The sequence below is a fragment of the Equus przewalskii genome, chromosome 16 (genome assembly GCF_037783145.1).
Source record: "Equus przewalskii isolate Varuska chromosome 16, EquPr2, whole genome shotgun sequence".
Lineage (NCBI taxonomy): Eukaryota > Metazoa > Chordata > Mammalia > Perissodactyla > Equidae > Equus > Equus przewalskii.
In genome coordinates, this window is record NC_091846.1 from 19,191,794 (window position 1) to 19,205,106 (window position 13,313).

The following is a 13,313-nucleotide window of genomic DNA, read 5'->3' on the forward strand; positions in this document are numbered from 1 at the left end:
AGATTCTAAAATACAGAAAGTGAGATTCCAAGGAAAGTGCCCGCCAAGATCAAGGATATCGGAGCAGATTAAAAGGAAGCAAGTACTACGTAGAAATGAATGGAGACCACCGGCTGGAAACCAGAAGCCCGTGTCTGTAAGTCGAACCAAACCCTTCCTCTGGCTTTTTAGCTAATGACACATTCTACAGACCTACTTGCACGTGTTCGTGGGTACAAGCTCATTACTTTGGAGTCCACTAGTTTTGTACTTAAAATAAAATTATTCTGTAATGAGCATTAAAGTGATCCTTCATTGGGCAACTTCCATGTGTTACATTTTTTAAAACAATGCTGTATTTTCTTTTAAGTATTCTGTATATTAATTTTAGTTTTCTTTTTATAACTCAAATTCTTCTAATTTCTTCAAAGTTTTTCTCTAGAGGACAAGTGAGTAGCATGGTACCCATTTCATAGTCTTAATTGTGACATGTTATGTAGAATTGAGAATGTTTTATCAGATAATCATTGATCTTTTCCTAGAGATTCTTTATGCTTAGTTATTTGAATCCACTTCAGAGGAGTGTTGAATCCTTTAGTTCATGCTAGTAAAATGCTTCTGGTGTAAGATGGCTATTGTCTTTTAAATGAATTGTATTTTTAAAGAAGGCTCATGGTATATATAATTAGAGGACCGTTTGGAAGTACGTATAGTAAGTGTTTACTTGAAATGTGGGCATGTTAGAGAAATGTCTTGGTGTACAGATTTTTGAAACTATTGGTTAAATTATTGCCCTTCATTTGATAGAATGTGGTTTAACTTTATTAAAGAAATTTTTTAAAAAAATATCTTTTGATTTAGAATACTTTGTAGCAGACATGTAGGAGAGAAAAAACACCTAAAAGATTTGGGAGTGGATTAAGTAAGGGGAACAAATTGACGTTTTTCTAATCCTTTGAAGGCTTCTGCTTAATGCAGTGAAATGAATGGGTCTCCATAGGAACCACCTCTGAGGTTCTCACTACTGGATGGGGATTTATAGAAATCCCAAAGCTGTTGAATCTCTTCTAATACATCTGTCTATTTCTAACCATTTTTTAACAAGTACCTTCTTTTAGGTTGTATATAGGTAAAACTGTAAAACTAAGAAAACTGGGGCCAGCCTGGTGGCACAGCGGTTAAGTTCGCATGTTCCACTTCGGCGGCCCGGGGTCCTCCGGTTCGGATCTTGGGTGCGGACATGGCACTGCTTGGCACAAGCCATGCTGTGGCAGGCGTCCCACATATAAAGTAGAGGAAGATGGGCACGGATGTTAGCTCAGGGCCAGTCTTCCTCAGCAAAAAGAGCAGGATTGGCAGCAGATGTTAGCTCAGGGCTAATCTTCCTCAGAAAAAAAAAAAGAAAGAAAACTATGTGACGCTTTAAAAGATTTTAAAAATAAATATATAATTTATGTTTAGACTAATAAACCAAATTTTATACATTTACTTTAATATTTAAATATAACTATATGAAAGTACTATTTTTGTAAGTTAAAGATGGTCAAATATCTACAACTCCACATGGTTCAATATAATATATATATATGAAACACATAGCATTAAAAGAACAAAGAATATAGCATATTATTTCTTTACAGTAAGGAAATTTCCATTTTGACCATTTGTTTGATTATTCATATTTCCAACTATCAGTTCTAGGTCTTTCCAATGTTGTGACTTTGTTTTTCTCTTTTTATCAACTGTAAGTAGGCCAAGTTGTCAGGGATTAATGTTAAATTGACCCTACTTTGCTAGTTTGCAACAGGGTCTTGGCTGGTTTTCACACGTTAATTTGGTCTGATTCTTGTCTTCCGGCTCAGTGGGTTTCTGCTCAGCTCCAAGACAAACATTTGCTTCTGATTTCCTCCTCTCCTTCTGTTCTGGTTGGGAAGGGTGGCTAGTGAGAGGCAGTTTGGGGTGATAATACGACTGTCACAACTGTTACATGACATTCCTTGTGTTTACCCGGGAAGAATGACTGAGTCACTCAACATCTTCTTTTCTTTAAGTCATGATGGCGTTTTGTATTTAGTCAATTTATCAGAACCTAAAAATGTTGCATATCTCCATATTTGTGAGTTGAACACTATTTATTCCCCCACAAAGTACAGTAAGGCGTAAATAAGTTTATGAAAATTAGAAAACAATATATGGAATTTAGTTTCAGATTTTGGGTTGGCTAGGCATACTCACTGGCTAAGTATTTTTGACCCACTAGCCATGAATTCTTAGCCACACCTTAGCAAAATTATAAACTACTATACTGTAGTACTTAGACATCTAAGATCTTTTTCAATTCTAGAATTTGGGGATTCTAAGATTATTTTACTCTGAAAACAAGTCTAGAGCAAAAACAACAAAAATATACCTTTAATGCCTCGTCTTAGCTATGGTCACCGGCAAACTGTCAATGTCTATAGATCTGTATTATGTATTTTTAAAAATCTTCTCTCTTCTTTTTAATCCTTCAGATAAAAAGGGTAGAAAGGCCCAAACTCGCTGCAGTGTGTGGACATTACGATTTTTATTATGCTCAGCTTGACTTGTTGAGAAAGAGAGCTCAGGAACCAAATTACCACCATGTTCCTCAAAAAAATACCAGAGTGGAGGAGAATTATAGCCAGGAAGAAAGTCACAGCCCACCACCAAATCAATGGTAATGTCACAGTCTAACTTAAGCTTTGGTTCTCTGACAATATCTCGATATATCAATATTCTTTATTCTGAAATCCTTCTCAATTCTCCTAAAATACATAATCCAGAAAGAACTTCCAAACTTCATTTTAAATACTTGACTCACAGCTCCCTTGGCCCTGTTTCAGCTCAAGTCTGATGCAGGTCATCTTCTCATTCATGTAGCCGTTTAACTGTGGGCAAAGAGTCATACTCTTGAATTTTTAATATTTTTTCTTCCTTCTAGTAAATTCCACTGTCTGGGATTGATGAAAATAGTTGTATATGTGTCATTTGCCAAAGAGGTTATTAATATTAATCAATACTAATTGAATTCTAATCAAATTATCATTTGAGACACTGAAAAGTAAAATATATTTCATTCAGCATTTATATTGTTGGGATTTTTCAGAAGACAGATGTATTAGAAAGAAAATAATAAACTGCTCATTATGGCAGACTTTCAAAAAATTTCTCCATAACAAATTTATGCAGATCTGTAATATTTTCCGTTGTTTTTTTTCACACGAATGTCAGTGTTCCTCTGTCCGGAATAATTGATGCCTGAAGCCCTAAGGCTGAGAGTCATTTTATTTTTTGACTTTTTTTTTAATTTTTATTTTTTTAATTGCAGTAACATTGAATTATAACATGATATTGCTTTTAGATGTACGTCGTAATATACTTCGAATTCTGTGTAGATTACGTCATGTTCACCACCCAAAAATTAATTATAGTCCATCCCCTGAGAGTCATTTTAAAAAAAGGCTTTTACCGTAACATTTTTCTTTCAGGGTTGGGAATTTGCTAACTTTTGTGACTCTGGTTATTTATTGTTATTGAAATTTTGGATGAATAAAGAAAAATACAAGAGACTGTGATGGTGATTTCAGATAGCTAATGAAAATTAGATAAGAAAGAGTGATAAAAGAATGATTTCTTCAGAAACGTGTGATGGGAAAAGTGGATGTATTTTTAAAGATACTGGGCACCTTTATGGTTTTATCCATCTTCATAACACATTTTTAATTACCTCCATGACCATCAAAACGTGTGTTCCATTAGTTCAATCTGTAATACTCATACAGGATTCAACTAATGAGTGACATACGTTTTACATATGAACTAAGTGCAGCCACAAAATTTCCTTTCCCCTTTCTCAGCCACTGGGAAAATGTGTCTTCCAGGGCTAGCCTGGTGGTGTAGTAGTTAAGTTGGTGCACTCCACTTCGGCAGGCTGGGGTTTGCAGTTTCAGATCCTGGGTGCAGACCTATGCGCTGCTCATCACGCCATGCTGTGGTGGTGTCCCACATGCAAAATAGAGGAAAATTGACACAGTTGTTAGCTCAGGGCCAATCTTCCTCACAAAAAAAACAAACAAACAAAAGAAAATGTTTCTTCTACTCTTTGTCTAAAGGTGAGAGCTGTCAAACTATCAATTATTTTGATTATATATGATTTTATCTCCCAAACTCTCACATAAGGTGATAGAAAGCTCTTTCTCTTCCTTGTACACTGCTACTCATCAAAAGCCCCATCCAACTGTATCCCAGGATGCCCCTCTGATGACTGGTAACCCCCTCCTCATTGTTCTACTTTTCTCTCTATCAGAGCTCTGATTCCGTGGGAATCCACTCTTGATACTTGCCTGGAGGAAGAGGAATCTGTGCAGAGTTGGATATATATATATAGAGAGAGAGAGAGAGATGGGGAGAGAGTGTCTTTTGAGCAGCCCCTGGGTGACTGAATAGTTTTTCTCATGGAGATATTGTTACAGGTTCTGGTTAGGTTTCTGAGAGAGATGAATGCGACACGTTAGCCCTCATTTGACACACTCTCTCTGTCTTAGACACTGGCCAGGCACCTGCCCACACATAATCTCTTCTAGTCCTCATATCAACTCCTGTGAGATGGTATTGGGCCCATTTTACAGATGAGGAACAAGGCCCAGAGATCTTAACTAGCTTGTTGTTTTGGCATATTTCTAAATGACTGACTTCTTAAGTTGACTCTTCATAAGCTGGGGACTGCCCATCATGATGCTCCTAGAGGAGTCATTGCTGAAGTGACTATTCTGTCTTTGAAGCCCTAGAAGTTACTGGTATTCCAAAAAAACTTTATCACATAATTTGTACTATGATCTGAAGTGTGGAAGTTTTTATTTAGCAATCAGTAATTACAGAAATTCTTGGCAGGAAATTCTGCAAAAAAGATAGATATAGAGAACATAGGTATAAACCTGAAAGTGGCTAGACCAGAATTGTGAGGAGAAATACCTTAAACATGGTGAGAGACATGACGAGAGAGTGACAGGGCTATAGATTAGATACTCACACAGCGCCTAAGAAGATCCAGGTGTGGGTTCGTCTTTTTCCTCCAACATGCCATGGCCTATGGCAGGACTGATCTCTACCCTGAAGAAAAATCAGTGGATCTGAATATTTTTGTTTTATCCTCGCCTGTCTCCCCAGTTGTTACTGTTCTCTCTACCTCCCTTTCCTCTTGAGTCCAAAGATGTTCTTCTCCAATATAAGCATTCTGTAACTTTGAATTACTTTTGGACTTGGAACCTCAAGCCACAGAATGAATTGTGAATCTCGTTCCTAAACTGAAAATCCGCTTATCAAGTCGGTACCTAAGACTATTCCAAATTTCCACTCAAGCGGAACATTGTTATTTCCTAAGGCCTGCTGAATACCTTCAGAGGAAACTTGAAGCTCAGCAATATAAGTTGAAAGTGGAAAAGCAGTTGGTAAGTAAAATACCTAATATGAGAGGCAATCAGGAATTTCCTCATAGTTCCTCTGTTCACAAATATTCACGAATTCTTAAAGTTCATTCCACATAGATGATCAAGACTATCTCGTCCTCTTCCCTAATTTTTATTAGCTAAGGGAGCATAGTGGGAATAGGCTTGGTTCAGGGTCTGGAAGCCTGGTTTCTTCCCTGGTACTGACTCTTGCTGTATGACCTTAGGCAGGTCACGCAACTTCTCTGAGCCTCAATTTCCTTTTCCATAAATGATGGTTTTGGAGTAGATGAGCTTCAAGGTCCCCTTCAATGTGGCAGCTCTTTGATTCTATTGTATTAGAATTCTACACGATTTTTTTTAAAGTGACTATTTTATATGAAATGAAAGTTAATCTTTACCCTTAGGTATAGTGTCAAAATCTGGGGCCTGAGGGCGGCTGGATGTGCATCCTATTTGTATCACTCTTATTTTCAACTGCTCAATAGTTCTAGTTCTATTCCCCTATCTAATTTCATGGTCCAGGGGTTGCTGAGCTTTTACAGAGCTTTAATTTCATAATTATAATCCACCAGTTCAGAAAATGGATCTAGGTGTCTCATATGGTGGCATAAAATTGATTGCTTAGGATAAACAACGCAAATGGTTTTATTAATTTTCTTTATTAATATTTCATACTTAAATTAAGAAAATTCTACTGCTCCCTCTAAAACTCTCAAGTACTGCGTTTGATGGGTGATATAATTCTTGTTTAAAGGAAAAGGTCAAGGTCAAACCAGAAGATGTTTCCAAAATGCAAGTATGCTTTATAAATTATTTCATTCAAATAATAGGGCCTCCGTCCATCTTCTGCTGAGCCAAATCACAACCAGAGACAAACTCTAAGAAGTAACGGAGAAGAGCCCAGATTCCAGGAGCTGCAGTTCAGGAGAAACGAAATGAAGGAACAGGTTGAAAACAGTCTGACCTGGGGCTACCAATGTGCTCATGTCCTTGTCTCTGAGCTGTAGTAGGGTGTTGCTGTTAGTATGCACAGAGCGCCTGAGAGAGCCTGTTGCACGGGTCCTTGTTGGACACCCTCTCATGAAGCCCCATGCTGGGGGTACAGAGATAGGTATTGCACCTTCTCAGAGAATGCAACAGAGCCAGGTTCATAAGCTTTTTCACCTTGAATCGACAAAGTCGTTGTCCTTCATGACCATTTTTGAAATTTGTATTAGTTTCCTAGGGCTGCCTTAACAAAGTAAAATGACAGAAATTTATTGTCTCTCAGTTCTGGAGGCTAGAAGTGCAAAATCAAGGTGTCGGCAGGGCCATGCTCTCTGGGAAACCTGTAAGGGAACCTTTGCCTCCTCTTAGCTTCTTGTGGTTTGTCAGCAATCTTTGGCATTTCTTAGTTTGCCACTGTATAACTCCATTCTCTGCCATCGTCACATGGTGTTCTCCCTGTGTGTCTCTGTCTTCACATGGTCATCTTCTTAAAAGTTGAGTCAAAATGAGTCATATTGGATTAGGGGCCCACTCTACTCCAGTATGACCACATCTTAACTAATTACATCTGCAGTGACCCTATCTCCAAATGAGGTCACATTCTGAGGTACTGGCAGGTAGGACTCCAACATATCTTTTTTTGGGAGGACAAAATCCATAAGACAATTATATTAGAAATGGGATATATAAAGTAATTGTATGTCATTCATGCATTTGAGGTTATTTATAAAAGTGCCATCACCCCAAGCCACTGTATAACTTGCAGGGAGTAAAGTGTCACAGCCAAAATGTAAGGCAGATTAGCATCCTGAGGAGCGACAGGTTTTCTAATTCTTATTATATATCACACATTTTTAAAATCATAGGCTGTATAGAGATTGTTTTTGTTAAGTTGTTCATAAACATTTAAAATTTTTGTGTTGGAATTGCTTTCCAGGAATATTGGAAGCAGTTAGAGGAAATACGCCAACAGTACCACAATGACATGAAGGAAATTAGAAAGAAGATAGGGAGTGAACCGGAGGTAAATAAATTCATCCTCCTAAAGGGAGCATTGTTCTATTGATTTAGAGCTAACTAAATTGAGTAGACATTAAAAGTAAGGATCTCCTCATAGAAAAGAAAGTTTCATCACGCAAACATTTTTTTTTTTAATAGGAAAGCTGTCAGGTCTAATTGAGGCTTCGCTTTTCTGTGGTTTACTTGAGACTGCTCAAGATGATGAGGATATCTGGGATTCTCGCTTAGGAAGGGCTGGTATTGAAAATACTTGTTGATTGTCTTCCTCATGAATCAGTCCATAAGTGTTGACTGAGCAGCTACTGATTAGATGCAGAAAATAAGTTCATGCCCATAAGGTAGGACAAAGGACCAGCCTTATGGAATCCAACTATATTGGAACAGTCTGGTATGCAGGGGTAAGGTTCTCAAGTCTATATGAGGCAATATTTGAGTGCAGTTGAGATGATTCTTGAAAATCCCTTAAAGGTACTACACTGGAAACTCATTCTTCAGTCTCTCAGATCACTGCTTTTTCAGTAGAGCTCCAGATGAAATACAGCTGGCCTGTGTTTAGAGCCCATGTTATATGAAAAACACACGGATATTTAAACACTAGAAACACCTGGAGGGCTCCCCCTATGAGAGGCCTGTGTGCACTGAGACTGGCCTCCCTTCTCAGTGCACTTGAGCTACCCACTCATTGAGTAGAACCACCCACATTGCTGAAATTGATCTCTTTCTCTCTGTCTCCCCAACCCCGTGTGCATATAAATGAATTAATATAGGTGAAATGAGCATATGGCACAATCCAATTGTATGTACCAGCCTCTGAACTAGAGCTTTTACATGCTTTATTTCATTTACTCCCCATAACAGAGAAGTGAAATAACTCATCCAAAGTTGCTGAGGTATTACAAGGCAGACTAAATATCGGATTCTAAAACCTCTAGTCTTTCTAGCATATGCACTTCTACTCATAAATAGTTGGGAAGATAAGACACACGTGTCTGAAGCAATGATCAAATAAAACTGAATGTAGTTAAGCCCTGGAGGTGCATAGGAGTGAAGACGAGCAGGATGAGCAGGAGGAGGGTTTTTATGGAAGAAGCGAGTTGGCGCCTAAGCTGGGTCAGAGAAGAAGAGTAAAATTTGGAGAGGCAGAGCTAAGGAGGAGGGCTTTCTGAAAGAACCACACAAAGGTTCAGACAGAGGACCGGATGAACTGGGAGGGGGCGGGTTGGAGGTGGTTCTACCCAGAGCAGAGGTTTGGTTAATGGTGGGGGGCCCTGTGCCATCATCAGCCTTATTTTTAAGGCAGGTCTGCGATGGGAAACCAGAGTCCGGAAGGATGGATAGCAGACATTTCTAGAGAGTCCACAGAAGAAGCACTTGGGGAATACCAGGGGAGCCAGAGGGAAAAAGAGTCAGAGAGAGCGAGCTATATCTAGACACTCCCACCCATCAGCCCTCCAGCGGGAGGAAAGCATTTCCTCACTGGATCCCATTCCAACCCTGTGAGGTTCATAAAGCCTGCCTTCAGAGCTGACACAGAACCAATCTTGTTGACTGTGTATAATTTGTGTTAAAGGAGGACTCAAAAATAAATCATAAAACCTATTTGGTGAAGAAGAGTAAGCTGCCCGCCCACCAAGAGGCACCTGAGGCAGAAGCGCCTGTGCAGGTGAGGGTCATTATCAGACAGCGAAGTGTTTCCCAGGGAGTTTGCCCTAGCCCACCAGTTCTTACCCCTCACTGTGCAGTAGAATCGTGTGGGAAACATTTAAAAAACTCAGATGCCTAGGCTCTGCCCCAGACGGTCTGGGTGGGGCCCAGGCACCCTGCTTTCAGAAGCTGGCTGGGTGCTTTAGTGGGCAGCCGAGTTTGAGAACTGCTGTTGTGCGCATATGAAAGTCCAGCGTTCTGGACGTTTTGAGTCAGGGTCTCAGACCATTGGTCAGGAAACCTGACGGTTAACTTCTCTTCCGTTTCAACATGACATTTTTGGCGGGAGTGGGAACTGGGCAGAGCTGAATTATCAAATGGCTCTCAAGAGAGGTTTTTTTCCTTCTGGGAGGCCTTGCACCTTTATCTTCAAGGTGCCACGAGGCCTTGATTAAGGGCAGGTGAGGGGAACCGATGTTGCGTGAAGGCAGAAAGGCCTCCCTGAATGTTTTGTCTCGTGAGAGACCCCAGGACCTTCACATGACACGACGCCAGGAAGACCTAAAGTGGACTGAGGTTGAATTTTCTCCCACTGGGGTGGATGGGACTTAGGAGGCTAAGGTAGTTGTATTTTAAGGAAAATCAAGCAATATGACACTTCTTATACAGTTGAGACAACCAGACTACACAATCAAATCAGACAACCAGCCTCACAAATAGAAGTTTAGATACATAAGGCACAGTCCTGTTTCAGAGTTTGTAATATGGCAAGGCAGAAAAACACCCTTCCCAGGGTTGCAGGGCAAACAGCTAGTAATGCTTCAGACTGACACGTGCTGTATGGGAAGTCCATACACAGGCTGTGGTGCTGCGGAAGAGGCAGCAATTGATTCCAAGGGAGAGACGATGGAGACCTAATGTCAAACGGTGGAGAGAAGAGAGCATACAAATATGTACATAGGCCAAAGAGACTCAGAAGTTTCTGGCTTGAAAGGGATAGTTCCATTTACTAAGAAGGGGAAGAGTGGGGAGCAAGCTTGTGGTGGGAGCAATCAGGAGTTCCCTTTGGACATGCTGAGTTGGAGAAGAGCTGAGATTGCACGCCTGCCTCGGGGCCTTTGCCCTGCCACTCCCTCTGTGAGGAACATGCTTTCCCCAGACCTTCATGTACCAAGGTCTACCATCATTCCAGGGCTCAAATCAAGTGCCAGCTGGGCTTTTCCTGCATTATGCTCATCCTCTACTCATTTTCTATGCTATGACCCTATTTGATTTCCTTTATAACACTTAACAGTTCTGAACTTATGTCATTATTTTAACTCATTTGTTACCTGTCTTACTCCAGTAAATTTAAGTTCCCTGTCTGTGGGGACCTTTCCGTTGCGTTTACTGCACTAACCCAGTGTGTAGGACAGTGTCTGGCCCACACTGGTGCTCCATATGAATTCGTGGAAAGGCTATTAAAGTGAAGGTGAGGCTAAGTAGGCAGTTGAATATGTGAGTCTGGAGCTCAGAGGAGAGGAAGGATCAGACCTGAAGATAGCATTTAAGAGTCATTGCATAAAGATGGCATTTAAGTGCATAGGGATTACTGAGACCACCCCCCCCACCCCTCTCCGCCACCGCCGCCAGGTGTTGAGGAAGAGGCGGGCAGAGGGCCCAGGACTGAACCCTGAGAGAGATCAGCGTTTAAAGAGGTGACTCCCACTTGTTCCTTTGAAATTTTGTCATCTACCTCTATAATCTTCTCTTCTTCCTCCTTGAAATTGCCCATCAATTTTTAGTGCCCTCTCCTTCCTTTCTACTATTGTGAGCCACGCACTTTTCTTGTTTTCCTAAGATCGTAAGCCTCTTAAGGGAAGGATCCTGTAGTCAAAATTACATTCTTGAGTTAGATTAGGTTGTATTGGACTGGACTGGAGTGATAAGCATTGTCACATCATAAAATTGTACCCATTGCAATGCCAGTGTTAGATATATTAATATTTCAAGTTTTGGACACTGTGGCAAAGTTTTAGTGAATTATCATTAAAGACATGTTTTTATTCTCAAATCAATCATCAGATCCAATCCAGAAATCAAATAATGTAAGCAGACCATGCTGTGAATTCAGAGGTTGTGAAAATATAATTGTTTGATCAATGTTAAGTGCTAGATTTTAATTTTTCTCTAAACTTTCAGGATATTGAAAGAAACTTGAAACAAATTAGACTTCAGAACATAAAGGAAAGTAAAATTCCGGAACGAAAATATAAAGCTAAGGTAATAAACATTTTGCCTTTGGGTTTCATATTAGAAGCTGGCTGGGGGGGCCACACTTTGTGATCTGGGTTGCCTACAGTATTTTCCCCCACTATTTTATGCAATTGCCTTATTTTGTGATGATGTACTAATGGTTTTTAGTATCTGTAATATCAAATAGGGAGTTGGAATTTTAAGATTTTTATTGGTTTGCTAAACTAAGATTTTTTTTCTTGCTTTCTTCTAGAAAGGGGTAAAGTTTGAAATTAATTTAGACAAATGTATTTCTGATGAAAAGATCCTCCAAGAGGAAGAGGTATGCCATTAAGTATATATTTACATTAGTAGGTATGAGAAAATGAGTGTCTTAATAGCATCTTTCATGAAATTTTTCCATAGAGGGTAGGGAGACTTTTCTTAAATCTTTCTAGAAGGAGCTCTGGTGTTCAAACGAGTCTTACAAAAATATCTTTTATCCTCCCATTCTTTTTTTAATGAGATTATTCTTTTAGATGGATTATTCTGTCTTAATTTATTTTTCTTTTATAAAGGAGCTATTTTCCTCATAACATTATCTTTTGTCATAGCCAAGTTAAAATAGAAGACGTAATACATAGTCAACAACTAACATACTTACCTAAAAAAATTTAGCAGGTGCCCTGAAACCATGCACATTTATTTCAGGTCTTAATTAGTTATTGATAACCTTGATAACCTTGTTATTAATTAGTTATTGATAACTGGTCTTTGGGTAAATCTGAATTGTGCATTTGGGCTCTCATTGACACAGCAATAAGTACATGAATACAGTAAATTCAAACCTCATTTTGTTATCTGATTTCAACATTTTTAATCCCACTTTTTACCAGACCTACTAACAGATATCAAAATTAACTGATGTTTCCATTTCACTTTTTCTGAATTTGCCTTTTAAATTACCAAAAGTTAAGTATGAGTTAAGTATATGTATCACATATATTTTATCATATCATATATCATCATATTTTCTATATCATACCTGATATTCAATTTCTTTCTTTCTTTTTTTTTTTTTGAGGAAGATTAGCCCCGAGCTAACATCTGCTGCCAATCCTCCTCTTTTTGCTGAGGAAGACTGGTTCTGAGCTAACATCCATGCCCATCTTCCTCTACTTTATATGTGTGATGCTTGCCACAGCATGGCTAACCAAGCGGTGCCATGTCTGCACCCGGGATCCGAACTGGCGAACCCTGGGCTGCCCAAGCAGAACGTGTGCACTTAACCGCTGCGCCACCAGCCCGGCCCCTCAATTTCTTTCTTTCATGTTCTTTATTAGCTTAAAACTTTTTTATGTTAACATTTCTGTGAGATTTTTTTAATGTATGGTAAAAGACTAGTTTTGTTTTGTTTTTTTTAAATAGACTTCATGTTTCAGAGCAGTTTTAGATTCATGGCAAAATTGAACAGAAGGTACAGAGATTTCTCATATGCCTCCTGCCCCCCCCCCCCCCCCCCCCCCCCGCACAGCCTTCCCTGCCATCAATGTCTCCCACCAGAGTGGGACATTTGTTACAATTGATGAACCTACATTGACACATCATTATCACCCAAAGTCCATTGTTTACATTAGGGTTCACTCTTGGTGTTATATATTCTATGCGTTTTGACAAATGTGTAATAACATGTATCCATCATTACAGTATCAGACAGAGTATTTTCACTGCCCTAAAAATCCTCTGCTCTGCCTATGTTTCAGATTTTTACTAACGTTTTGCTACATAAGACTTCATTAGAGTGGTGTTGGCTAGTGCTCACCTCTGCTTAACCATTAGGTCTCTAAGTGTCCCAGAGCTGCAGATCTGTTTCTGGGTTGGTGTTTCTGTGAAATGAGACACTGAAGTTGGCCTGCTAAAAAAATGGAGCCAAAAAAGTTTTATCTACCAGGATGTTCATCCTTTGTTATTCTATGCTTTGGTATGCTTGAAACAGAGTGA

The 13,313-nt window shown here is 39.4% G+C and overlaps 2 protein-coding genes across 16 annotated transcripts in view; one reads left to right on the forward strand and one right to left on the reverse strand.

Annotated features, from left to right (window-relative positions):
* The window catches only part of NEK5 (NIMA related kinase 5), a 62,962-nt gene that overhangs the window by 26,840 nt on the left and 22,809 nt on the right, over window positions 1–13,313 (forward strand). For 11 of the 14 annotated variants that reach the window (XR_011528050.1, XR_011528049.1, XR_011528052.1 and 8 more), the window contains 8 exons: window positions 3–136; window positions 2,493–2,677; window positions 5,381–5,447; window positions 6,278–6,394; window positions 7,372–7,458; window positions 9,025–9,117; window positions 11,280–11,360; window positions 11,587–11,655. Coding sequence is in view for 9 of the 14 variants with exons in the window: in XM_008539969.2 (XP_008538191.1) it covers window positions 3–136; window positions 2,493–2,677; window positions 5,381–5,447; window positions 6,278–6,394; window positions 7,372–7,458; window positions 9,025–9,117; window positions 11,280–11,360; window positions 11,587–11,655 (833 nt within the window). In the remaining 5 variants the exon portion in view is untranslated. The remainder of the gene's footprint in view (window positions 1–2; window positions 137–2,492; window positions 2,678–5,380; window positions 5,448–6,277; window positions 6,395–7,371; window positions 7,459–9,024; window positions 9,118–11,279; window positions 11,361–11,586; window positions 11,656–13,313) is intronic. The other 3 variants (XM_070578796.1, XM_070578802.1, XM_070578795.1) reach the window with 2 other exon arrangements.
* ALG11 (ALG11 alpha-1,2-mannosyltransferase) overlaps window positions 1–13,313 on the reverse strand; it is a 54,670-nt gene that overhangs the window by 2,934 nt on the left and 38,423 nt on the right. The window contains exons 4-5 of one of the 2 annotated variants that reach the window (XR_011528053.1): window positions 5,030–5,109; window positions 3,283–3,989 (exon numbers count right to left, since the gene is read on the reverse strand). The exons of the other annotated variant lie outside the window; for it this stretch is intronic. The gene's annotated coding sequence lies outside the window, so the exon portion shown is untranslated. Of the gene's footprint in view, window positions 1–3,282; window positions 3,990–5,029; window positions 5,110–13,313 lie in introns of those variants that run through there. 2 annotated transcript variants of the gene reach the window in all.